This window comes from Cherax quadricarinatus, chromosome 73 (genome assembly GCF_038502225.1).
Source record: "Cherax quadricarinatus isolate ZL_2023a chromosome 73, ASM3850222v1, whole genome shotgun sequence".
Lineage (NCBI taxonomy): Eukaryota > Metazoa > Arthropoda > Malacostraca > Decapoda > Parastacidae > Cherax > Cherax quadricarinatus.
Window position 1 is genome coordinate 22,599,562 of NC_091364.1, and position 26,993 is coordinate 22,626,554.

Sequence of the window (26,993 nt, forward strand, 5' to 3'; positions counted from 1 at the left end):
CTGTTGTCACCTTGTCATAGAACTCCAATAGTTCTGTGACAGGATTTCCTGTCTCTGAATCCATGTTGGTTGTCATTTATAAGGTCATTCTCTTCTGAGTGCTTCACCACTCTTTCCCACGTAATTTTCTCCATGACTCTGCATACATGTCAGTGACACTGGTCTGTAGTTCAAAGCTTCATGTCTGTCTCTTTTTTTAAAAATTGGGACTACATTTGCTGTTTTTCATGCCTCAGGTAGTCGCCCTGTTTTGATGTGTCGAATATTATACACCTACCATCCGACTTACGACCAAGCTTGGTTCCGACCAACCGGTCGTAAGTCAAAATGGACGTAAATCGAACCTTTGAAAATTGCCGACATACTGGGTAGGGCATAATGTCAAACTTTTCCTATATAAACTACCTACATAGTACTGTAATGTAATGTACAATCATTATTTCATTTTTTTACCATAATTTACTTCTGTTGTTATATTTTAATTATTTATTTACTGTATATAATGTATACATGGTAGTGAACTGTATTGTAAATTTTACATCGCATACAGTATCATATGTTACTGTTATCTTTATGTATTGTCGACACAGTGGAATGGGAGAATACCACTGATAGTGTCATCCTGCCAGAATGTTGTATAACCTATACCCTAAGTAAAGAGAAACAACTCTGGAACATGTGTAATACATAGCTGGCTGGCTGGCTGGCTGGCTGGGTGGGTGGGTGGGAGGCTGGGTAGGTGATTGGCTGACTGAATGTCTCTTTCTCTCTCTCTCTCTCTCTCTCTCTCTCTCTAATATATATATATATATATATATATATATATATATATATATAATCTGTATCTCTCTCTCTGTATCTCTCTCTCTGTATCTCTCTCTCTGTATCTCTCTCTCTGTATCTCTCTATCTCTCTCTGTATCTCTCTATCTCTCTCTATCTCTCTATCTCTCTCTGTATCTCTCTATCTCTCTCTGTATCTCTCTATCTCTCTCTGTATCTCTCTATCTCTCTCTGTATATATATATCTCTCTCTCTGTATCTCTCTCTCTCTCTGTATCTCTCTCTCTGTATATCTCTCTCTGTATCTCTCTCTCTCTCTCTCTGTATATCTCTCTCTCTGTATATCTCTCTCTGTATCTATCTCTCTCTCTCTGCATCTCTCTCTTTCTCTCTCTCTCTCTCTCTCACAGGTACAGGTAAGTGAAGTTATCATACATAGTATAAATTACCTAGGATAACCCAAATAATCCAGACAAAGTGTTATACAGTGGATCTGTGCTCCAGTGCCCTAAATTAATAATAATAATAATAATTATTTATTTATTATTATATTATCACACTGGCCAATTCCCACCAAGGCAGGGTGGCCCAAAAAAGAAAAACTTTCACCATCATTCACTCCATCACCGTCTTGCCAGAAGGGTGCTTTACACTACAGTTTTTAAACTACAACATTAACACCCCTCCTTCAGAGTGCAGGTACTGTACTTCTCATCTCCAGGACTCAAGTCCAGCCTGCCGGTTTCCCTGAACCCCTTCATAAATGTTACTTTGCTCACACTCCAACAGCACGTCAAGTGTTAAAAACCATTTGTCTCCATTCACTCCTATCATTATTATTATTATTACAATAATACATATGTGCTAATATTAATATTATTATTAAACTATAATAATCGTGTCCACTCATTACTTACCTTAAAATATCTGTAGTCTTAATGTAGAGTGAGAGGTGAGTAAACAAGATTAAATGAATAAACGAGAGAGAGAATGAGAGTGAAGGTTCATGAGTTATGTAAACAAACGTTGTTGTTGTTGTTAATGTTACCAGCCCGGACACGAATGATTCCTGTTCACTCTGTCAAGCCGACCAGAAAAACATCTCATATTTGTTAATTTATATGTTTGTTATGTAGCATGTTTATTATATAATTTTGAAAAAGAAATCATAGATGGATTAAGCAAAATGTCTATATCAACGTTTTATACACATTTAATGCGCCTCAGTGATTATTATTGTGTTATTATCATTATTAATATGGCATCTTTCAAGACCAATTACACTCTTAATGAGTGGCTCTGAAACAGACACAGACAGACACACAGGTAGACAGACACACACACACAGGTAGACATAAAGACACACACACACAGGTAGACATAAAGACACACACAAGTAGACAGACACACAGGTAGACATAAAGACAGACACACAGGTAGATATAGACACAGGTAGACAGAAAGACAGACACACACAGATAGACAGACAGATAAACAGACACACAGAGATACACAGATATATAGGCAGACAGATACAGACAGGTTTATGTGCAACAGTGAAAACAAATAGAGAGTTCGAGAGTAAGAGCCTTTCTTGCCACAGACTTCATCTTAGGGGCCATGGTGAAATTTACTGTCCAGTTAGTACAGTTAATACAGTATGATGCTGCTGATAGGACAGGGTTACTCAAACTGATCCTGCCTGCATGACGCATTGCCGCCGCGAGTATTTTCAAATATTGTACAGTGGTGTGCATCAGCCGGCCCAGCCCAGCTGCCAGATGCATGGTCATAAGTCGAGTGGACGTATGTCGAGCAGGTCATAAGTCGGATGGTAGGTGTAGTTAGTGGCACACACAGTGCCTCTGCTCACACTCTCAGGACCCACAGAGAGATGTTATCCAGCACCATCACCTCTGAGATATCTAGTTCACTTAGCAGCCTCTTCACCCCCTCCTCGGTTGTATGTATCGTGTCCAGAACTTGATGGTTTACCCCCACCTCTCTGTCTTTCTGGAGTCCTTTCTGATTCCACTGTGAATACTTCTTTGAATCTCATGTTGAGCTCCTCACATACTTTAAGGTCATTTCTTGTAAACTCCCCCCTTTTCCTCAGCCTGATTACCTGGTCTTTGACTGTTGACTGTGTGTGTGCACGTGTTCACTTCACCTAGTTGTGGTTGCAAGGGTCGAGTCAAAGCTCCTGGCCCCACCTCTTCACTGGTCGCTACTAGGCCCACTCTCTACCTGCTCCATGAGCTTTATCATACCTCTTCTTAACCCTTTCACCCTGTTGAGACCGCTGCTCACAAACTTGCTCTCAGTGTCAAAGAACTTTCAACAAAATAACAAAAAAAAGGCACAATACCATGACTGGAATGATACACAAATAACTCACACATATAAGAGAGGAGCTTACGACAACATTTCGGTCCGACTTGAAACATTTACAAAGTCACACTAATGAAAAGGAGAGAGAGGGAGGGGTACATATAGGCAGGAGGTGGTAGTATTTGTTCCCCCTTTATTTATTTTTCCCTCCTCTGTGTTCTTGCTCTTACTCTCTGTTGGCACCTAGCTCCCTTGCCGTGCTCCTCTTTCTTAGTATATGACTAGCTCCTCCTCCTCCTCCTCCTCACTACTGCTGCTGCTGCCACCACCGCCGCCGCCGCCGCCGCCGCTGCCGCCTCCTCTTCCTCTTCCTCTTCCTCCTCTTCTTCCTCTTCTTCCTCTTCCTCCTCTTCTTCCTCCTCTTCTTCCTCCTCTTCTTCCTCCTCTTCCTCTTCCTCTTCCTCCTCCACCTCCTCCCTATATATACCCCTCCCCCTCTCTTTTTCATTAGTGACTTTGTAAATGGTCAAAGTTGGGCTGAAACGTCATCGTAAGCTCCTCTCTTCTATGTGCGAGTTATTTGTGATTTTCAAAAAAAAAAAAAAAATTATATTTCTTATGAAATGATAGAGAATCTTTTCCCAATGGTAATGAAACCAAAAGTACGAAATTTGATGGAAAACTTACAGAATTACGCTTTGGCGAAGTTAGTGGTCTCGGCAATATTTAACCCTTTGACTGTCGCAGGCCCCTTTCTGAAACTGTCATTCTATGTCGCAAAATATTCGAAAAAAAAAATTATTTTTTCTTACCAAAATGTTAGGATTATTTTACCGAGTGTTTAAAGCCTAAAAATTTTTTTGCCATCAGTACTTACCGAGATAGAGGTGCAAAGTTGGCAAAAAATGAGCAGCGTATGGCAACAGCGGCGAATGCCGCCCACCCGGTATTCTTTTATTTACTCCAATTCGAAGGTTTCTTGTATTTTCCAATATTTTTCTTTTCTAAGTAACTTATGTGGTCTGTGAGACCAAAGTAAGGTGCATTGTTCAAATATACATTCATTGTTTACAACACAATAACTGAACAAACGTTACCACTATTAGTTTGTGTATAAAACTTTTTTACACAAACAATACAAAACATTGTTTATTACTACTGTTCCATAATATATATAATCAGCCTGAGCTTGCTACCATCTGCAGCTCATAAGACTGCCATCCCCACGAGCCCTTTTAGGGCGGGGCAGATGGCAGACTAGAGGCCTAGCTTCTCCCTACGAGCCCCGTGAGGGCGGGGAATGTGGCTAGGCCTGGGGACAGTTGGTCCCAAAGATGAGGGGGTACTTGTACCTCCTCCCATGGGAGACTTAATTAAGTCTCGAGACACTCCCCATATAGGGAGCCAAGGCCGGGTCACCACTACTTGGAAAAGACCCGGGTCGGGAGAGTACCGGCGAATAAAAAAAAAAATAATATATATACATAGGTACAGTACAGAATTAAGAGTAAGACGGAGAATAGGATAGCAGATGAACAATGAGGCTTTAGGAAAGGTAGGGGGTGTGTGGACCAGGTGTTTACAGTGAAACATATAAGTGAACAGTACGTATTTAGATAATTCTAAAGAGGTTTTTGTGGCATTTATGGATTTGGAAAAGGCGAATGACAGGGTGGATAGGGGGGCAATGTGGCAGATGTTGCAGGTGTATGGTATAGGAGGTAGGTTACTGAAAGCAGTGAAGAGTTTTTACGAGGATAGTGAGGCTCAAGCTAGAGTATGTAGGAAAGAGGGAGATTATTTCCCAGTAAAAGTAGGCCTTAGACAAGGATGTGTGATGTCACCGTGGTTGTTTAATATATTTATAGATGGGGTTGTAAGAGAAGTAAATGCGAGGGTCTTGGCAAGAGGCGTGGAGTTAAAAGATAAAGAATAACACATAAAGTGGGAGTTGTCACAGTTGTTCTTTGCTGATGACACTGTGCTCTTGGGAGATTCTGAAGAGAAGTTGCAGAGGTTGGTGGATGTATTTGGTAGGGTATGCAAAAGAAGAAAATTAAAAGTGAATACAGGAAAGAGTAAGGTTACGAGGATAACAAAAAGATAAGGTGATGAAAGATTGGATATCAGATTGGAGGGAGAGAGTATGGAGGAGGTGAATGTATTCATATATTTGGGATTGGACATGTCAGCGGATGGGTCTATGAAAGATGAGGTGAATCATAGAATTGATGAGGGGAAAAGGGTGAGCAGTGCACTTAGGAGTCTGTGGAGACAAAGAACTTTGTCCTTGGAGGCAAAGAGGGGAATGTATGAGAGTATAGTTTTACCAACGCTCTTATATGGGTGTGAAGCATGGGTGATAAATGTTGCAGCGAGGAGAAGGCTGGAGGCAGTGGAGATGTCATGTCTGAGGGCAATGTGTGGTGTGAATAAAATGCAGAGAATTCGTAGTTTGGAAGTTAGGAGGAGGTGCGGGATTACCAAAACTGTTGTCCAGAGGGCTGAGGAAGGGTTGTTGAGGTGGTTCGGACATGTAGAGAGAATGGAGTGAAACAGAATGACTTCAAGAGTGTATCAGTCTGTAGTGGAAGGAAGGCGAGGTAGGGGTTGGCCTAGGAAAAGTTAGAGGGAGGGGGTAAAGGAGGTTTTGTGTGCAAGGGGCTTGGACTTCCAGCAGGCATGAGTGAGCGTGTTTGATAGGAGTGAATGGAGACAAATGGTTTTTAATACTTGACATGCTGTTGGAGTGTGAGCAACGTAACATTTATGAAGGGATTCAGGGAAACCGGCAGGCCGGACTTGAGTCCTGGAGATGGGAAGTACAGTGCCTGCACTCTGAAGGAGGGGTGTTAATGTTGCAGTTTAAAAACTGTAGTGTAAAGCACCCTTCTGGCAAGACAGTGATGGAGTGAATGATGGTGAAAGTTTTTCTTTTTCAGGCCACCCTGCCTTGGTGGGAATCGGCCAGTGTGTTAATAATAATAATAATAATAATAAAGGGTACAGTCACTGAACACTTTCCTAGAACTGCTGCAACTTGTGAAACTCTTTGAAACATGCGTATATGCAGAGTGGCACTTGACACTCCTCACACATAAAACGAGTGTCTCTGCATGTTTGTGGGCTTTTGTGGTATGTCCACATACAAAATACCTCTTCTGAGCATTTTTCTTGAAAGCAGGAGGAGGCAGTTGTATGGGGTAGTGATCACCAGGCCTCAAACGAGATGGCGTGTTTTAGTAATTTTGTGGGCTCTGGTCTATTGCAGGTGTTGCTCCTTGGTACTTGGCAATTATTTGTCTGATGACTGACAAACAAAATTCACCATATTTTGGTGTTTTGTTGGTCTTCAACTTGTACATGTTATAAGCATTTAGCATGGAGATATCAACAAGATGGAAAAAAAGTTTTATATACCACTTATAACTCTTGCGTACACAATCAGCAAACCCAATCTGCATGTCACATTTGTCCACTAAGCGCATACTGAGGTTGTAGTCCATGACAGCTGCAGGTTTTAGAATGGGTTCATTGGTCTCTTTATTGTGCCTGCCAGTATGTGCCATTTCGTTTCGGTGAACTGATGTCAACAATGTGACATCACATTTGTCATGCCACCGAAATGCCATGGTGTCATTGGCAGCAAAGGCTTGCACCTCACTTCTGCGAGTGCAGGCGTCGAACCTTGGCATATGTTTACGATTACCACGCACTGTGCCACACACGTCTGTCAGGTTCACTCGCAAGAAATCACTGATTATGGGGCTTGTGTACCAGTTATCAGTAAATAATATATGCCCCTTACCAAGATATGGTTCCATCATTGTTCGAACCACATCATCAGAGATACCCAATAACTTCCTGGTATCTCTCAATGTATTACTGCCAGTGTACACAATGATATCCAAAACGAGACCACTTCTGCAATCACACAGTACAAATAACTTTATACCAAAGCGTTTCCTCTTGCTTGGTATGTATTGCTTGAATGAGAGTCTTCCTTTGAATAAAATCAAGGACTCATCAATAACAATATTCCTGAAGGGATAAAAATACACACAAATTTAAATCACACAAGCAACTGTGTGAGAAACATGAGACAGTGAGGTAGTAGATACTATCTGGGAAGTGATAGTACAGGGACTAGTACAATAATGGAATAACATACACTAACGTAGTATAAAGATTTGGTCACTGGTGTTAGTCAGACTCTGTAAGATTTGCATCTCAAAGGAAGCTGGTCAGTTCATTTTCATTTGTGATATAGTACACACAGTCTACTTTTGTTTTCCTTACTAGAATTTGTCCATCACGTGCGAAGCACTGGTGAATTTTGTCATTATTCTCACATTTTTCTTACTCTGTACAGGAGGTTCTGACATTTTCTTGAAAGACACTCATTTGTATATATCTGTTTTACAGTGGCACCCCAAATTCCGAACTTAATCCGTTCCAGGAGCTAGTTCTAAATTCGAAAAGTCTGAAAATCGAAGCAATATTTCCCATAAGAAATAATGGAAAGACAATTAATCTGTTCCAGAAACCCAAAAGTATTCACAAAAAAAATACATTTTATAGAGATTAATTACAGTTTTACATACACACAACAAATACTATAATGTTCAATTATGTATATAAATATAAAATAACATTTTTACTTGCCTTTATTGAAGATTGGTGATGGCATCTGGAAGATAGGGAGGAGGAGAGAGGAAGTTGGGGTTAGTGTTTGGAAGGAGAATCCCCCTCCATGAGGACTTCAGGTAAAGCCCTCTCTGGGATTACTTCCCTTCTCTGTCTTTTAACCCTTTGACTGTTTCAGGCGCCTCTCTGAAACTGTCATTCTATGTCGCTCAATTTTTGAAAAAAAAAAATTATTTTTTCTTATGAAATGATAGAGAATCTTTTCCCGATGGTAATGACACCAAAAGTTCGAAATTTGGTCGAAAACTCGTGGAATTATGCTCCCGCGAAGTTAGCGGTCTCTGCGACATATGCGTATCGGCGATTTTGCCGACTTTGAGCCCTATTTTCAGCCAATTCCATTGTTCCAGTTGACCAAACTCGTAGCTATTTCTTTAGAACTCCATTTTATCTATCAGCTGAGTACAAGAAACCTCCCATTTACTAATTTGGACTACCCAATATGGTGGTCAGAAATTGGCAATTTGGCCAATTTCACGCAAACTAAAAAAGATGTCAATTTCAAAATAGGGTCCAGAATAAACAAGGTAGACATTCGTGGCACTAAAATAACATATGCTCTTTTCATTAGTCACATCTCTAGGCCCTTCTTATATTATTATTGCTTTCTATTTTGATTTTTTATTCATACAAAAAAATACAAAATTTACTGTTATGCAGACTACTGCATTATTGTAAAAATGGTATAAATAATATCAGTGCGCTAGTAAAAGAATATTAGACTCCTCAGTTGACGTGTATTGGACGTGTGGTGTGATTTATTTACTCCTGAACATTGGTAAAAATGGAACATTTCCGCTACTTTGAGCTCAGTTTCAAAGTCGTTTTCATCGTCAAAGTAATGAAAATCATCTCTATTTCTGTAATATGTTTTCCATTTTATCACCTAAGACCATGAAAACGCGAATACAACGATAAATACTATACGAAAATACACCTCAAAGTCGACGTTTTATTCCAAAAAAACGATCAGTTTTTTTTTTTCCTCATTACACAATGTGTGCTACAGGATTTTTTTTATGTGGTGCACACTGACCACACAGACCCATTCTCTCACATGTGGGCCTACCAGCTTTCTCCCGCTTGATTTGAAGCCGCTAGAATTATTGAGTATATATACGTCAGAAACATTGGCTCGTAAGACGTATTTATACGTCGAAAACAGTCAAAGGGTAATGCCACTAGGACCAGCTTGAGTCACTGGACCCTCTCACAAAATAACTGTCTACAGTCCTCTGTACATCCTGGCAAGCTCAACAAGTCTCACACCACTCTCATACTTCTGTATTATTTCCTTCTACACATCTGTGGTGTTTCTCACTTTCTTTACTACAGGGGTACCACTAGCAAGTTTCTTTGGGCCCATGGTAGCTTATTTCACACTCCCACAAGCACTAAACACAATGAAATAATCGTAAAATGTTTGAATGAAAGTGCAGGTTAGTGTTCACTTAAGCATAAACAAAGCCAGACTGGCTCATGGCACCTGCGCGGGGACACAGAGCGGGGTGGCGGACAGGTCTGGTACCCGGCGGTCCGAAAATAGGGGCGCGTTCGATAATAGGGACAAAGTTGGTTCGAAAAAAGGGTCCTATGTTTGAAACGCTCGATATGTGATACGTTCGAATTTTGAGGTTCCACTGCAGCTTTAATTTGATGTACTTATTAGATCTTTTTTTTTGTTTTGTGTGTGAAATCTAAGCATAACACTTTTTCTACCTTGGTTCCCTAGTAACTGCAAGTCTTTTATTTCTGACTCTGGCACTATAACTACCTAAAGTCTTAACTCAGCAACAAAAGCCAATGTGTGTACACAAACAGGGCAAACTCTTCCGCACAGCCAATTACAGTTGGTGTCCCACAGGGAAGTGTCCTAGGCCCTATTCTCTTTCTCATATACATAAATGACCTACCAAAAGCATCGCAACCGCTCAAACCCACACTATTTGCAGATGACACTACATACGTCTTCTCTCACCCAACCCCAGTCACGCTAGCCAATACTGTAAATACCGAATTACAGAAAATATCTACCTGGATGAGTACTAACAAACTTAATCTAAACATTGACAAAACCTACTTCATTCAGTTTGGTAACAGAGCTACAGACGTCCCTCTTAACATAATGATAAATGGATCACCTATCACAAAATTCACAGAGGGAAAATTTTTAGGAATCTACCTTGATAATAGATTCAAATTTCGAACACATATACAAAAAATTTCCAAAAAATTTCCAAGACCGTAGGCATACTATCGAAGATAAAGTACTATGTTCCACAGTCAGCCCTCCTGGCCCTATATCACTCACTTATTTACCCCTATCTCACCTATGAATTTGTGCATGGGGCTCAATAACAATTAACCATCTCAGACCATTAATTACCCAACAAAAGGCTGCAGTCAGAATGATGATAAATTCCCACTACAGGCAGCAGAGTCCACCAATATTCACCATACAAAACATCCATACTTATTACTGCACCTATTACATACATAGAACACTTAACTCTGACATAAACCCTCCCCTCAAACATCATCTTACCAACCTCAACAGAACACATGACCATAACACAAGGCACAGATCACTCTTTGATGTTCCTCGTGTCCATCTCACGCTATGCAAAAACTCAATGCACATGCAAGGCCCTAAAATCTGGAATTCATTACCTATTAATATAAAAGAAACACTGTTTATAAATTCAAGTCTCTTCTCAAAAATCACTTACTCACCCACAACTAAATAAATACTGAATAATTGTGTCTCATAAATTGTATCTCATAAATGTCTAATCTGTGACCCAATCAAACTTCATTTTTTGATTACATTACCTAACAGAATACTCCATTCTACTGAATGTGCAGCAACACAGTAAATGACCATATAACCTGTCTTTGTAATACTCTTTTTTTTTTTTTTTTTTTTTTCTCTCTCTCAACAAGTCGGTCGTCTCCCACCGAGGCAGGGCGACCCAAAAAAGAAAGAAAATCCCCAAAAAGAAAATACTTTCATCATCATTCAACACTTTCACCACACTCACACATTATCACTGCTTTTGCAGAGGTGCTCAGAATATAACAGTTTAGAAGCATATACGTATAGAGATACACAACATATCCCTCCAAACTGCGAATATCCCAAACCCCTCCTTTAACCCTTTGAGGGTTTTGGTCGTACTAGTACGTCTTACAATTAGGGGTTTTTGTCGTACTAGTACGCATAAATTCTAGCGGCCTCAAATCTCACAGGAAAAGGCTGATAAGCCGAGATGTGAGAGAATGGGTCTGTGTGGTGGGTGTGCGCAGTAGGAAAAAAATCTGGGACCCAGTGGTGCATTGTGGGAATGCCATCATAGTACACAATTTCCACCATGCCCTGTGGTAAGAAGTTCCTCACTCCTCGGCGAATTGGGACACTTTTGTTCCCCAGTGACAATTCTAATACAGATGGAAGTGACAGTGAAGATGAGTTTCAAGGTTCTGGTGAGGTTTTGACCTAAACTAATGACCATAATATGGGTAATAGTGAGGAAAACCCAGACAACCCACAGCCTTCCACCTCTGGTGCTGGGCCATCTTGTTCATGTTCAGTTGTACCAGAATCAAAGAGGAAACTCCTATTTTCCAAAATCCCAGACTCAGATGTGAGCATTGGTGATGATAGTGATAGTGATTATGAACTACAAGCTCTTCAAACTTGTTCCAAGAATGGAGGAGGAGGAGGAGGCAAGAGGAGGAGGAGGCAAGAGGAGGAGGAGGCAAGAGGAGGAGGAAACAAGAGGAGGAGGAGGCAAGAGGAGGAGGAGGCAAGAGGAGGAGGAGGCAAGAGGAGGAGGAGGCAGAGGAGGAGGAGGAGGAGGAAGAAGAAGAGGAGGAGGAGGAGGAGGAGGAAGAAGAGGAGGAGGAGGAGGAGGAAGAAGAGGAGGAGGAGGAAGAAGAAGAGGAGGAGGAGGAGGAAGAAGAAGAATACGTAATGATAACAATAATACATAATAATAATAATACATAATAATAATAATACATAATAATAATACATAATAATAATAATACATAATAATAATACATAATAATAATAATAGGTAATAATAAATGTTCACCCATGACAGTAACAAGATAAGGGGACATAACATCTGATAAGTGCTGACGTTTGATGAGGGTAAATGAGGGTAGAGCTGATGCCAAAAGATGAGATAAACATCGCCCTCCCTTTGTTTTTGCTGGTATACTAACATTTCTGTCTGTCTATTTGCCTGTCTGTCAAGCTCCCTGTCTATCCGTCTAGCTCTCTGTCTCAGAGAGCCACAAGACTGCGTCATCACTTTTACTCACATCTTCAAGCAGAGTATAGCACTTTGTCTGGGTTTCTTGGGTTATCCTAGGTAATTTATACTATGTATACTTGTATTTATGTGTACCTGTGAGACAGAGATAAAAAGACAGATAGAATGAGGGAGAAAGATAATTAGATAGAATGGAGGAAGGGAAGCAGCATCCGACCCCATTGTTTTGACAGGCGGGAGGGGGGAGTGAGTAATGAGACAGTATGTCATTTTGACAGCTGCTGACTCCTGGTAATTTACACTATGGAGAAGAGAAGGAGGAAGAGTAGGGGGAAAGAGGAAGAGGAGGAAGAGGAAGAGTAGGAGGAGGAATAAGAGGAAGAGGAGTAGGAGGAATAAGAGGAATAAGAGGAAGAGGAAGAGGAAGAGGAGATAGTAGGAGGAAGATTAGGGGAAGAAAGAGGAAGAGAGAGAGTAGGAGGAGGAGTATGAGAAGAGTAGGAGGAAGAGTAGGGGGAAGAGAGGAAGAGTAGGGGGAAGAGGAGGAAGAGGAAGAAGAGGAGGAGGAGGGTCGAACACTAGTACACTGGTACTGGTACACTAACATTTCTGTCTGTCTATTTGTCTGTCTGTCAAGCTCCTATCTGTCTATCCATCTAGCTCTCTGTCTCAGAGAGCCACAAGACTGTGTCATCACTTTTACTCACATCTTCAAGCGGAGTACAGCACTTTGTCTGGATTTCTTGGGTTATACTATGTATACTTGTATTTACTATGTATACAGATAGAAAGAGAGAGACAGATTGAAAGAGATAGTGAGGGAGAAAGTACCATTGTGAGACAGAGATACCGTGACTGGAACGATACTCAGATAAGAAAGACAGAAGCTTACGACAGATTGACTTGGAGATAGAAGTCCAAGGGAGAAACGTCGTCGTAAGCTTCTGTCTTTTATGTGCGGGTTATTTGAGTACCATTGTGTATGACACCATGTTTCAGAGTTCCACAAGCTGCAGAACTAATAGGAATATGTTCAGTGACTGTATATTGGTATATATATTATAGAACAATAATAATAAACAATGTTTTGTATTGTTTGTTTTTGTAAACAAGTTTTGTAAACAATATATTGATAATTATGTTTGTGTGCTTATTGTGTTGTATACAACGAGTGTATATATGTACATTGCACCTTACTTTGGTCTCACAGGCCACATAAGTTATGTGAAAAAATAAAATAGTGAAAAAAACAAAAAACCTTCAAATACAAGTAAACTAAAGTTTACCGGGTGAGCGGCAGTTGCCGCTGTTGCCATACGCGGCTCATTTTCTGCAAACTTCATGCATCCATATATCTGTAAGTATTGATGGTAATTTTTTTTTGTTTATCCTATAATGTTTAGAAAAAAAAACTATTTTTTCATAAGAAAAAAAATTTTTTTTTTTTTTTGAAATTTGGCCGACCCTGAGAACGAGTTTCGGAGAGGGCCTGTCGACCCTCAAAGGGTTAAAGTGCAGGCATTGTACTTCCCATTTCCAGGACTCAAGTCCGACTATATGAAAATAACCGGTTTCCCTGAATCCCTTCACTAAATATTACCCTGCTCACACTCCAACAGATCGTCAGGTCCCAAGTATCATTCGTCTCCATTCACTCCTATCTAACATGCTCATGCACGCTTGCTGGAAGTCCAAGCCCCTCGCCCACAAAACCTCCTTTACCCCCTCTTTCCAACCCTTTCGAGGACGACCCCTACCCCTCTTTCCTTCCCCTATAGATTTATATGCTTTCCATGTCATTCTACTTTGATCCATTCTCTCTAAATGACCAAACCACCTCAACAACCCCTCTTCTGCCCTCTGACTAATGCTTTTATTAACTCCACACCTTCTCCTAATTTCCACACTCCGAATTTTCTGCATAATATTTACACCACACATTGCCCTTAGACAGGACATCTCCACTGCCTCCAACCGTCTCCTCGCTGCTGCATTTACCACCCAAGCTTCACATCCATATAAGAGTGTTGGTACTACTATACTTTCATACATTCCCTTCTTTGCCTCCATAGATAACGTTTTTTGACTCCACATATACCTCAACGCACCATTCACCTTTTTTCCCTCATCAATTCTATGATTAACCTCATCCTTCATAAATCCATCCGCCGACACGTCAACTCCCAAGTATCTGAAAACATTCACTTCTTCCATACTCCTCCTCCCCAATTTGATATCCAATTTTTCTTTATCTAAATCATTTGATACCCTCATCACCTTACTCTTTTCTATGTTCACTTTCAACTTTCTACCTTTACACACATTCTCAAACTCATCCACTAACCTTTGCAATTTTTCTTTAGAATCTCCCATAAGCACAGTATCATCAGCAAAAAGTAACTGTGTCAATTCCCATTTTGAATTTGATTCCCCATAATTTAATCCCACCCCTCTCCCGAACACCCTGGCATATACTTCTTTTACAACCCCATCTATAAATATATTAAACAACTCATTTGTGCTAAATTGTAATCTGTTTACAATAATGTTTTTACCACTGAATATATCATTGCTTAGTTAATCTTAAGTTAATTTTAAGCTGACCATAATGCTCTGCATACAAGGGGCTTTGGCAAGTTGCACTTTAACTAATGTATTCCTTGTACTTCACTGTATCCTGTTCAAATAAATAAATAAATAAATAACCTGTAGGTGGTCTTGTATGATCTGGAGTTGTAGCTTTGCAGTTGGTATGGTTCATTTCACTAGGAAAGAGTGAACTGTTAATTATTACTGTATCAGATAACTTATCTTGCTAGGTTTTGTCATCTTGGTAAGCAAACTATTCAATTGGGTATCCATGTTGATCTTCCAGTCCTTGACTGCATCTTCAACCTTTGTATTTAGGAATGTTATTTGTTCTGTGTGGCTGGCTATGACTGTTTGGAGGGTCTTGCCACACTCTATCATTCCAGCTGATGTTAGCTGTTGTTCAAGGCTGATGATCTTGCTTTCAAGGTGGGCTAACTTAGATTCATGTTTAATTAGTGTTGTACGAAGATTCATATTATCCGTATTTAGGGTGGTGATGTATGACTTAAGTGTGTCAGAATTATTGGTCATATTGGTACTCCATCACAAATCTGGCATCATTGGGACCTGTAGTGTGCCGGATTACTGAGTTTACCAGATTACAGAGTGGTTAGGTTAGAATACACTTAATAAAATTAACCAACTTGACTTACACAAAGTTCATTGAACATCGGCAAAAATCGAACATTTCCGCTACTTTGAGCTCAATTTCAAGGTACTTTTTGTCATGAAAGCAATCAAAATCATGTTTATTTCTGTAATATATCTTCCATTCTATCAAATGAGTCCAAAAAAATGAGAATACAACCATAAAAAACATACAAAAATATACTGCAAAGAGGCGGCTAATGGCTGAGAAGTGAACTCCCTTATTTATCATCCATCTTTTTTATTTTTGTTGTACATTAAGAAGCATCTTTCCATCGTACATTGCCCAAGTTTCAATGAGATAGCCCAACAAACAACTGAGAAAAAAAATATTTACCAAAAATCATATATGGCAAGCCCAAGCCAGGTACTGGAAGTAAATCACTTTGTCGGACTTTTCTGGGTTATCCTAGGTTCTCTATACATACACTGCTATGTATGATAATCTATGTAACTGTATTTGTGTATACCTGAATAAACTTATTTACTTCTAGTCTGTCAACTGAGTACTAGAAACCGCCCATTCACTTACTTCTCCTATACATAAATGACCTTCCAAATGCTTCGCAATTACTCAAACCCACACTATTTGCAGATGACACTACATACGTCTTCTCTCACCCGAGCCCAGTCACGCTAGCCAATACTGTAAATACCGAATTACAGAAAATATCTACCTGGATGAGGACTAACAAACTTACACTAAACATTGACAAAACCTACTTCATTCAGTTTGGTAACAGAGCTACAGATGTCCCTCTTAACATAATGATAAATGGATCACCTATCACAAAACTAACAGAGGGAAAATTCTTAGGAATCCACCTTGATAATAGACTCAAATTTCATACACATATACAACAAATTTCTAAGAAAATTTCCAAGACTGTAGGCATACTATCGAAGATACGGTACTATGTTCCACAGTCAGCCCTCCTGGCCCTATATCACTCTCTTATTTACCCCTATCTCACCTATGGAATTTGTGCATGGGGCTCAACAACAATTAATCATCTCAGACCACTAATTACCCAACAAAAGGCTGCAGTTAGAATGATGATAAATTCTCACTACAGGCAGCACACTCCACCAATATTCAATACACTAAACCTACTCACCATACAAAACATCCATACTTACTACTGCACCTATTACATACATAGAACACTTAACTCTGATATTAACCCTCCCCTCAAACATCTCCTTGCCAACCTCAACAGAACACATGACCATAACACAAGGCACAGATCACTCTTTGATGTTCCTCGTGTCCATCTCACACAATGCAAAAACTCAATGCACATAAAAGGCCCTAAAATCTGGAATTCATTACCTGTAAATATAAAAGAAACACTACCTGTTTATAAATTCAAGTCTCTTCTCAAAGATCACTTACTCACCCAAAACCAAATAAATACTGAACAACTGAACCTTATAAATTGTATATCTTAAATGTTTCTCACAATTATATCACATAAATGTTAAACCTAAAACCGAATCTAACTTTATTATTTTTTAAATACACTACCTAACAGAATACTCCATTCTACTGAATGTACAACAATGCAAGCAACCATATGACCTGTCTTTGTAATACTCACTTGTGCTTTATAGTAATCTGTTTACATTAATGTTTTATCACTGATTTCATCATTGCTTAGTTAATCTTAAGTTAATTTTAAGCCAGCCCGTAATGCTATGCATAGTATAAGTGGCTTTGGCATGCTGCTCTTATCTGTATTTTTTTGTACCTCTGTATGTGTGCTCAAATTGGAAATAAATAAATAAATAAATAAATAAATAAAAATTTCAACTACCCAATAAAGTGGTCAGAAATTGGCAATTTGGTCGATTTCACACAAATTTCAACAGATGCCAATTTCAAAATAGGGTCCAGAATAAACAAAGCAGACATTTCTGGCACTAAAATAACATTTTCTCTGTTCATTAGCCATTTGGAATTTTTATTCACAAAAAAATAGATTTACTGTTATGCAGAATACTGCATTATTGTAATAATTGTATAAATAATGTCAATCCATTCTTGACTCCGTACTGGAATTTAGACTGGCAGGCGGACAGGTATTGGACGGTGACGTCATTTGTTTACTCTTGAGCTTCGCTAAAGAATAGAACATTTTCGCTACTGTGAGCACAATTTCAAGGTACTTTTCGTCATGAAAGCAATCAAAATCATATCTATTTCTGTAATATATCTTTCATTCTATCAAATGAGACTGAAAAAATGAGAATATAACCATAAAAAAACAAAAATATACCGCTAAGCAGCTGCTAATGACTGAGAAATGAACTCCGCTATTTATGGTCTGATTTCTTTCATTTTTGGTGTACGTGAAGAAGTATCTTTCCATCATACATTGCCCAAGTTTGAATAAGATAACCCAACAAACAACTGAGAAAATAATAATATAATAATAATAATAATAATAATAATAATAATAATATCTTTATTTACTACATGTACATGTACAAGGTATACAGGCCTAGCTGACATCAGTGACATACTACTATATAGAAAGCTGCTTGTTATGTAGAGTATTTCAAGAAAATTAGGTTAGTGTCCCAGGATAACACCCAAACTAGTCGGCTAACACCCAGGTACCCATTTACTGATGGGTAAACATAGACAACAGGTGTAAAGAAACACGTCTAATGTTTCTACCCTGGCTGGGAATCGAATATTTACCAAAAATCATATATGGCTAACCCAAGCCAGGTACTAAAAATAAGCCACGTTGACGTTTTTGGGTTATCCTAGATTCTCTAAACATATGCTGCTATGTGTGATAATCTATATAGAGAAAATAACTTTTTTGTTTCAGGTTTATGGTGCAGTACGAGTGTATATCAGTTAGCCCTGTGCTCTACTCCATTTTCTCTAATATAAGCCCCCAAGACAGGGATAGGAGAATGGTATTTGTATACCATATCCTCTTCATACCTCCATCGAACTGCTCAGTATTATGCCAAATATTATTCATTCTGGAATATTTAACATGTTTTATGTTATTTATATTGTTTATTATGTCATATTAGATCAACTGTGATAGGCAAATAAGCTGTAGTTTTGATATTAGCGTAATAATAAAACATATTCTCCTGCTTCATGAGACTGAGTTCATGGCAACCGACAGTGGCTTCAAAACCACCTTATCTTTGATGGATAATGTACTGTGTAGGTACCTTACATAATGAGAAGCATTTCTTTTATTCATTGGAACCATGGCTAGGGCTTAAAGTAAGCAGGTTAAAACAATAAATGGAGAAAAAGAAATTGGAATGACTTATGCAGCAAGTAGCGACACCAAACGGTACCAGCAGGTTGGTGTGGCGACCCTGGAGATTTGAAATTATGCTAGCCAAAATTAGTGCCGAATAACTGAAGGAACCGAATAACTGATTGCCGAATTTGTGATGGAGGACCTGTACTTGGGAGAGTATCAGATGGGTTGAATCCCATGAAGGCATAAGAGTGTGAGGGGTGAGTCGGCCATGCTTGGTGTTGTTGTTGATGCATCGCCTTGGGTGGTGGGTGAGGAGTGTCGGCCATGTTTATGTTATAAAACATAACTACATCATTTGCAAAACATCAATGCAACATTTATAAAACATCAATACATCATTTACAATACATCAATTGAACATTACCCTAGCTTCAGTCATCAAGAGCTTGAAGGTAGCAATATATTTGATGCGAAATTCACCTCCCAACTGCTTATGGTAGTCGGTTTGCAGGTGAGTCTTGAAATCCTGAAAAGAAAAACTTTAGAAATCAGAATTTCAACATAAATATCACCAAAGTGACAAGTTGAGAGAAATTATCTCAAAGATGCAAGATGAGCATAAGATATCTGTAAAATGTGCATAAGATATCTGTAAAATGTGCATAAGATGTAAGATGTGTGTAAGATGTCCATAAGATGTGCGTAAAGTGTGTAAGATTTGAGAAGTTTGTTACTTATTAATTTATCAGCCATTTTCTTATCCACTTGGACAGTAATGTTAACTGTATTCCCTGGAACGCAGGCGAGAGAGATACACAATAATATACACTTGGAAGGTCCTGGAGGGATTGGTACCAAACCTCCACAAGAAAATTACTCCTTATGAAAGCAAAAAACTTGGCAGGAGATGCAACATTTCCCTGATGAAAGGCAGGGGCGCCACGAGTACACTGAGAGGCAACACAATAAGTCTGGGGCCTAAGACTGTTCAATTGCCTCCCAGCATACTAAAGGGGTATTACCAATAGACCCCTGGCTGTCTTCAAGAAGGCACTAGACAGGCACCTAAAGTCAGTACCCGACCAACCGGGCTGTGGTTTGTACGTCAGCTTGCGTGCGGCCAGTAGTAACAGCTTGGTTGGTCAGACCCTGAGCCACCATGAGGCCTGGTCTCAGACCGGGCAGTGGGGGTGTTGATCCCCCAAAACCCTCTCCAGGTAAACTCCAGGTAATAGAAGACAACATTATCCACCTGGACAGCAAGGTTAACTATAGAAGACATCATCATTCATCTGGACAGCAAGGTTAACCCTTTCAGTGTCCGTGCCATAGATCTACGGCTTTACGTTGAGGGTCTAAACTGTAGCTCTACGCCATGAGCTCAGCTCACTCTGATAAGCTGGGAGCGATAAATTTGGACCTAGATTTGAGAGAATACATCTATGTGGTATGTGTGCACCACATAAAACAAATCCTGCAGCACATGGTTCATAATGAGTGAAAAAAAACTGAGACCATAATTTTCGATTAAAACAGCTACTTTGCAGTGTTTTCTTGTATGCTTTTTATAGTTGTATTTGCAATTTCTTGGTCTCATTTGATAGAATGGAAAATATATTACAGAAATAGAGATGATTTTTATTTTGTTTAGTACTGAAAATGGCTTGAAACTGAGCTCAAAGTAGCAGAAATGCTAAATTTCTGCCGATGTTCAAGAGTAAACAAATGACCTCATACGTCTAATACACGCCAGCTGGTGGGTCTAATATATGTTCACAAATGTGGTGATATTATTTATACAATTATTACAATTTTGCTTAACAGTAAATCTTCTATTTTTTGGTTTGAATAAAAATTCATTATGTGAATAAAAAATCAAAATGGAATTCATTAGTAAAGCCTGAAAACATAACTAATGAACAGAAGAAATGTTAGTTTAGTGCCAGGAATGTCTGCATTAATAACAAAAAGGCACAATACCGTGACTGGAACGATACACAAATAACCCGCACATAAAAGAGAAGCTTACGACGACGTTTCGGTCCGACTTGGACCATTGACAAAATCACACTAACAGAGGTGGAGCAGGACGGCTATATATAGGCAGGAAGAGGTGGAGGTAGTAGTAGTAGTACAAGAATTGTATATAATACCGACAGGATGAAATTAAGACACATGCACAACACCCGGGCATCCCCATCGTAGACGTTTCACCATCCAGCCAGCCACTGGATGGCGAAACGTCCACAACAAAGACAACCAGACGCCGCACATGTCTTAATTTCATCAGTAGTTGTAGTAGAAGAAGAAGAGGTAGAGGTAGTGGTAGGGGTAGAAGTGGGAAATAAAGATGACGAGCCAGTCAAATACAAAGGAAGGGGAGCACTGCAAGAGAGCTAGATACCCACAGAGGGAGAGCAAGCGCACAGAGGTGCGTGAAAGGGGAAGTGGTGAAATAAAATAAATGAAGAAGGAACAGAAACACGGGACAGGAGAGAGAAAGACAACCCAGAGGAGAAAAGGAGAGAGGAAAGGGGAAGAGGAAGAAGAAAATGAAGAAGAAGAAGAAAAAGAAAAAATGAGGATTCAGGTTAAGTCACGGGTGTTTTGAAGTTTGGAGCATTTTACAATGTAGTGGGAGAGGAAGGCATCTACAGAGACGAAGCCAGGGCTAAGGTTCATACAAGGAAAGTTGTGTATTAGAGAGGGTTCAACTAGACGGCGACTGTTCGAGTTGGAAGTAGGGAAGACAGTTTTAGCAGAAGACCAGTCAATAGGATGGCTATGATCTCTGACGTGACAGAAAAGAGCATTGTTAGTGTCGGCAAGCCTAACACTATTTTTGTGCTCACTAAGTCTGTCAGAAAGAAATCGACCAGTTTCTCCGAAGTATTGAAGAGGACAGGAGGAGCAAGAAATAGAGTAGACACCAGGAACATCTGTAGAGGGAGGAGAGGTATGAACGAGATTAGTGCGAAGAGTGTTAATCTGGCGGAAGGTAAGCTTGATGTCTAAGGGACGGAAAGAATTGTTGAGATTAGAATGACCGGAAATGTAGGGAAGGCAGAGGATAGAAGAGTTCCCATGGGTAGAGAGTTTGGGAGAGAAGAAATTGCGTTTAGCACGTGAGAGGGCAGAGTCTATGAAATGGGAAGGGTAGCCAAGATGGGCGAACGAATTATGAAGAGTGGAAATTTCTGCTGGAAGGAACTGAGGATCACAGATGCGGAGGGCACGGAGAAAGAGGGAGATAAGAACACTTTTCTTGACAGGGGAAGCATGATAGGAAAAGTAGTGAATGTACATGCCACTGTGCATAGGTTTACAGTAAACGGAAAAGGAAAAACCTGTATCTGAGCGGTGGACATGGACATCAAGGAAAGGAAGTAAGGAATTAGATTCCCATTCAGCTTTAAACTTAATGGAAGGGGCAAGATTATTAAGAGCTTCAAGAAAAGGTTGGAAGAGACTGGAGTCATGAGGCCACAGAGCAAAGATGTCATCCACATAGCGGAGCCAGAGTGAAGGTTGCACATCGAGGGTAGGAAGAAGAACAGTCTCGAAGTATTCCATGTAAAGATTAGCAAGGACAGGAGAGAGAGGAGAGCCCATAGCGACACCGAAGGTTTGAGAATAATATTTCCCTTGGATGGAAAAGGAGTTAGAGTCCACACAGAGGCGGATCAGATCAGGAAAGACATCAGTGGGGATAGGGAGATGAAGAAACCCTTCATGGGCCTTCTCTCTAAGGAAATCAAGGACATCATCAAGAGGGACATTGGTGAAGAGGGACTCAACGTCAAGACTAAGCATCTTACAGGTTGGGAGAGAGCAAACCCGTTCAATGAAGTCTTGAGAGTGACGGAGGTGGGCAGGAGAAAAAGTACCAAGAAAGGGAGTGAGGGTTTTGGCCAGCCAAGAAGCAAGAGAATAAGAGACAGAACCTCTAGAGGATATGATAGGACGAAGAGGAATATCAGGTTCATGAGTTTTGGGAAGGCCATAGAAATAGGGAAGAGAGGGACAGTTCCTTCCAGCAGAAATTTCCACTCTTCATAATTCGTTCTCCCGTCTTGGCTACCCTTCCCATTTCATAGACTCTGCCCTCTCACGTGCTAAACGCAATTTCTTCTCACCCAAACTCTCTACTCATGGGAACTTTTCTATCCTCTGCCTTCCCTACATTTCCGGTCTTTCTAATCTCAACAATTCTCTCCGTCCCTTAGACATCAAGCTTACCTTCCGCCAGATTAACACTCTTCGCACTAATCTCGTTCATACCTCTCCTCCCTCTACAGATGTTCCTGGTGTCTACTCTATTTCTTGCTCCTCCTGTCCTCTTCAATACTTCGGAGAAACTGGTCGATCTCTTTCTGACAGACTTAGTGAGCACAAAAATAGTGTTAGGCTTGCCGACACTAACAATGCTCTTTTCTGTCACGTCAGAGATCATAGCCATCCTATTGACTGGTCTTCTGCTAAAACTGTCTTCCCTACTTCCAACTCGAACAGTCGCCGTCTAGTTGAATCCTCTCTAATACACAACTTTCCTTGTATGAACCTTAGCCCTGGCTTCGTCTCTGTAGATGACTTCCTCTCCCACTACATTGTAAAATGCTCCAAACTTCAAAACACCCGTGACTTAACCTGAATCCTCATTTTTTCTTTTTCTTCTTCTTCTTCTTTTTCTTCTTCTTCTTCTTTTTCTTCTTCCTCTTCCCCTTTCCTCTCTCCTTTTCTCCTCTGGGTTGTCTTTCTCTCTCCTGTCCCGTGTTTCTGTTCCTTCTTCATTTATTTTATTTCACCACTTCCCCTTTCACGCACCTCTGTGCGCTTGCTCTCCCTCTGTGGGTATCTAGCTCTCTTGCAGTGCTCCCCTTCCTTTGTATATGACTAGCTCGTCATCCTTATTTCCCACTTCTACCCCTACCACTACCTCTACCTCTTCTTCTTCTACTACAACTACTGATGAAATTAAGACACATGTGCGGCATCTGGTTGTCTTTGTTGTGGATGTTTCGCCATCCAGTGGCTGGCTGGATGGCGAAACGTCTACGATGGGGATGCCCGGGTGTTGTGCATGTGTCTTAATTTCATCCTGTCGGTATTATATACAATTCTTGTACTACTACTACTACTACTACCTCCACCTCTTCCTGCCTATATATAGCCGTCCTGCTCCACCTCTGTTAGTGTGACTTTGTCAATGGTCCAAGTTGGACCGAAACGTCGTCGTAAGCTTCTCTCTTTTATGTGCGGGCTATTTGTGTAATGTCTGCATTGTTTATTCTGGACCCTATTTTGAAATTGGAATATTTTGAACTTTGCATTAACCCTTTTCAGGGTTGGTGCCGTACCAGTATGGCTTGCACGCCAGGGTTGGTGCCATACTAGTACGCATAAATTCTAGCACCTTCAAATCTAGTGAGAGAAAGCTGGTAGGCCTACATATGAAAGAATGGGTCTATGTGGTCAGTGTGCACAGTATAAAAAAAATTCTGCAGCACAGAGTGCATGAGAAAAAAAAACCTCTGACCACGTTTTTGCTTTAAAACAGTGACTTTGCACTGTATTTTCGTATGGTATTTATGGTTGTATTCTAGTTTTCCTGGTCGCATTTTATAGAATGGAAGACATATTACAGAAATTGAGATGATTTTGATTGGTTTCACAATGAAAAGTACCTTGAAACTGAGTTCAAAGTAGCAGAAATGTTCGATTTTTGCCAAAGTTCAAAAGTAAACAAATCATGCCACACGTCCAATACATGTCAACTGGTGAGTCTAATATTCTTTCACAAGTGTGCTGATATTATTTATACCATTTCTACACTAATGCAGTAGTCTGCATAACAGTAAATCTTCTATTTTTTGTGAGAATAAAAATTCAAAGTGGAAAGCAAAAGAAATATTAGAGAGGCTGGGGGACATGACTAATGAATAGAAAAATTTTTATTTTAGTACCAGGAATGCTTGTCTTGTTTATGCTGGACCCTATTTGGAAATTGGCATCTTTCGAAATTTGTGTGAAATTGGCAAAGTTGCCAATTTCTGACCACGTTATTGGATAGTTGAAATCGGTAAATGGGTGGTTTCTTGTACTCATTCTATAGAAAAAAATGGAGTTCTAGCAAAATAGTTATGATTTTTGTTGACTGGTACATTGGAATTGGCCGAAAATAGGGCTGAAAGTGGGCAAAATCGCTGATGCGTAAACATCGTCACGACCACTAACTTCGCGAGAGCATAATTCTGTAAGTTTTTCATCAAATTTCATACTTTTGGTGTCATTATGATCGGGAAAAGATTCTCTATCATTTCATAAGAATTTTTTTTTTCGAAAAATTTCCGACCCAGAGAACAAGTTTAGGAGAGGGCCTGCCGACCCTGAAAGTATTAAACTGGCCAAATTACCAATTTCCAATCACTTTATTTTGTAGTTGAAACAGTTAACTGGGCAATTTCTTGTGCTCAGTCGATAGAATAGAAGTAATACTAGTGAAATAGCTAAGAATTTGGTCAACTGGAATAATGTAATTGGCCTAAAACGGGAGTCAAAGTCGGCAAAATCGCCGATGTGTAAATATCGCTGACACATCAAAATTTGTGAGAGCATAATTTCGCCAATTTTCCATCAAATTTTGTACTTTTTGTTTTATTACCTTCAGAAAAAGATTCTCTACCATTTCATAAGAAAAAATAAAATTATTTTTTGAAAATTCTTGGACCCTGGTGCACACTTTGAAATTGGCCTCTGGACCCTGAAAGGGTTAACTATAGAAGACATTATCATCCACCAGAGTTTGTAGTACTCAATTCTAGCTATTATTTCTTCAAGTTTTCCATAAGAGTAATTAAAATTTGTTCTCACTGAACAGCAATGTTAATTATAGAAGATAACAATATCCACTTGGACAGCAATGCCAACTAAACCAAATGTACAGAATTTTGGTCACTGTACGATCCAAGAAATGCATCCCCATAATGCATTACCCTAAGTCCCTGTATGTCAATGTACACAAAAAGATTAGTTAGGAGTTCAGCATAAGTTACAATGCAGTTAACTGTTAATATTGAAGATCTTCAGCCAATCAGATTTGTTATCACAAGTTATCACATGGACACTAACATTCACAAGTTTTCACAATACAGTGGACCCCCGGTTAACGATATTTTTTCATTCCAGAAGTATGTTCAGGTGCCAGTACTGACCGAATTTGTTCCCATAAGGAATACTGTGAAGTATACCAAATACCTACAAAAACCTCTCACATTGATAAACATCTACAGAGTTCCACAGTCAAACATTAGCCAATTTAGTCAAAACCTAGGAAGTATGATAACTGATGCACGCATGAACAAAGATCACTTACTACTCTCAGGTGACTTCAATATAAATCTCCTGCAAGACCAGGACCCACACGTTACTGAATTCACAAACACAATGAGTAACTGTATGTTGCTACCAACAGTAACAAAACCTACAAGAGTTACAGAGACTAGTGTTTCCCTACTTGACCACATCTGGACCAACACCATATCCCCTTTAAAATCAGGCATAATTACAGATAATACCACAGACCACTACCCTACTTTCCTCATAACAACTCTTGGTAAATTACCCCAAGACACTACTAAAGTCACCTTCAGACTTCACAATGAGGCAGCCATTAATAACTTCACAACAGCATTAGCAAACATTGATTGGCACACTGAGCTAGAAATCAATACAGATATTGACGAATGTATTAATAATTTTCTAAAAAAGACTCAATACCTCTATAACAAGCACTGCCCTAAAAAAACTAAGCAGATGACAGCTAAGAGACTGAACAGTCCCTGGCTAACACCCAGCATTCTCAAATCCATAAATACAAAACACCAATATGAAAAACAGTACAGAATGGGTCACATAACCAGAGACCAAACAAAACGTTACTCGTCAATCCTAACCAGCCTGATAAGAAGGGCAAAAAAATTGTATTATGAGAACAGATTATCCAACTTACGAGGTGATATAAAAAAGACCTGGAAAACCCTATCAGAAATTCTGGGAACAAAAAAGATATCACGAAATAGCGAAATAAAATTAGCAAAATCAGATGAACCCCAACTCCCACCAACAGAAACAGCAAACAGACTCAATGATTTCTTCTCCACTATAGGACAAAACCTTGCCAATAAAATCCCAAGCTCAGATACCCCACCAAATGACTACCTCACCGGCAACTACCCGAACACACTGTTCCTAGCTCCGACTAACCCATACGAAGTCTCCCTTATTATCAACGCACTAAAAAACAAGGCAGGAGATTTAAATACCTTACCACCCTTTATATACAAAAAAGTGTCACAAGTGCTATCACCAATCATTGCAACACTCTTTAACAAATCCATTGAATCCTCCAC

General features: G+C 39.7%; 1 protein-coding gene across 3 annotated transcripts in view; it reads right to left on the reverse strand.

Annotated features, from left to right (window-relative positions):
- Positions 1-26,993, reverse strand: part of LOC128701156 (uncharacterized) — a 163,665-nt gene that overhangs the window by 53,796 nt on the left and 82,876 nt on the right. For all 3 annotated transcript variants that reach the window (XR_011394061.1, XM_070100642.1, XM_070100641.1), the window contains exon 5: positions 19,010-19,111. Coding sequence is in view for 2 of the 3 variants with exons in the window: in XM_070100642.1 (XP_069956743.1) it covers positions 19,010-19,111 (102 nt within the window). In the remaining variant the exon portion in view is untranslated. The remainder of the gene's footprint in view (positions 1-19,009; positions 19,112-26,993) is intronic.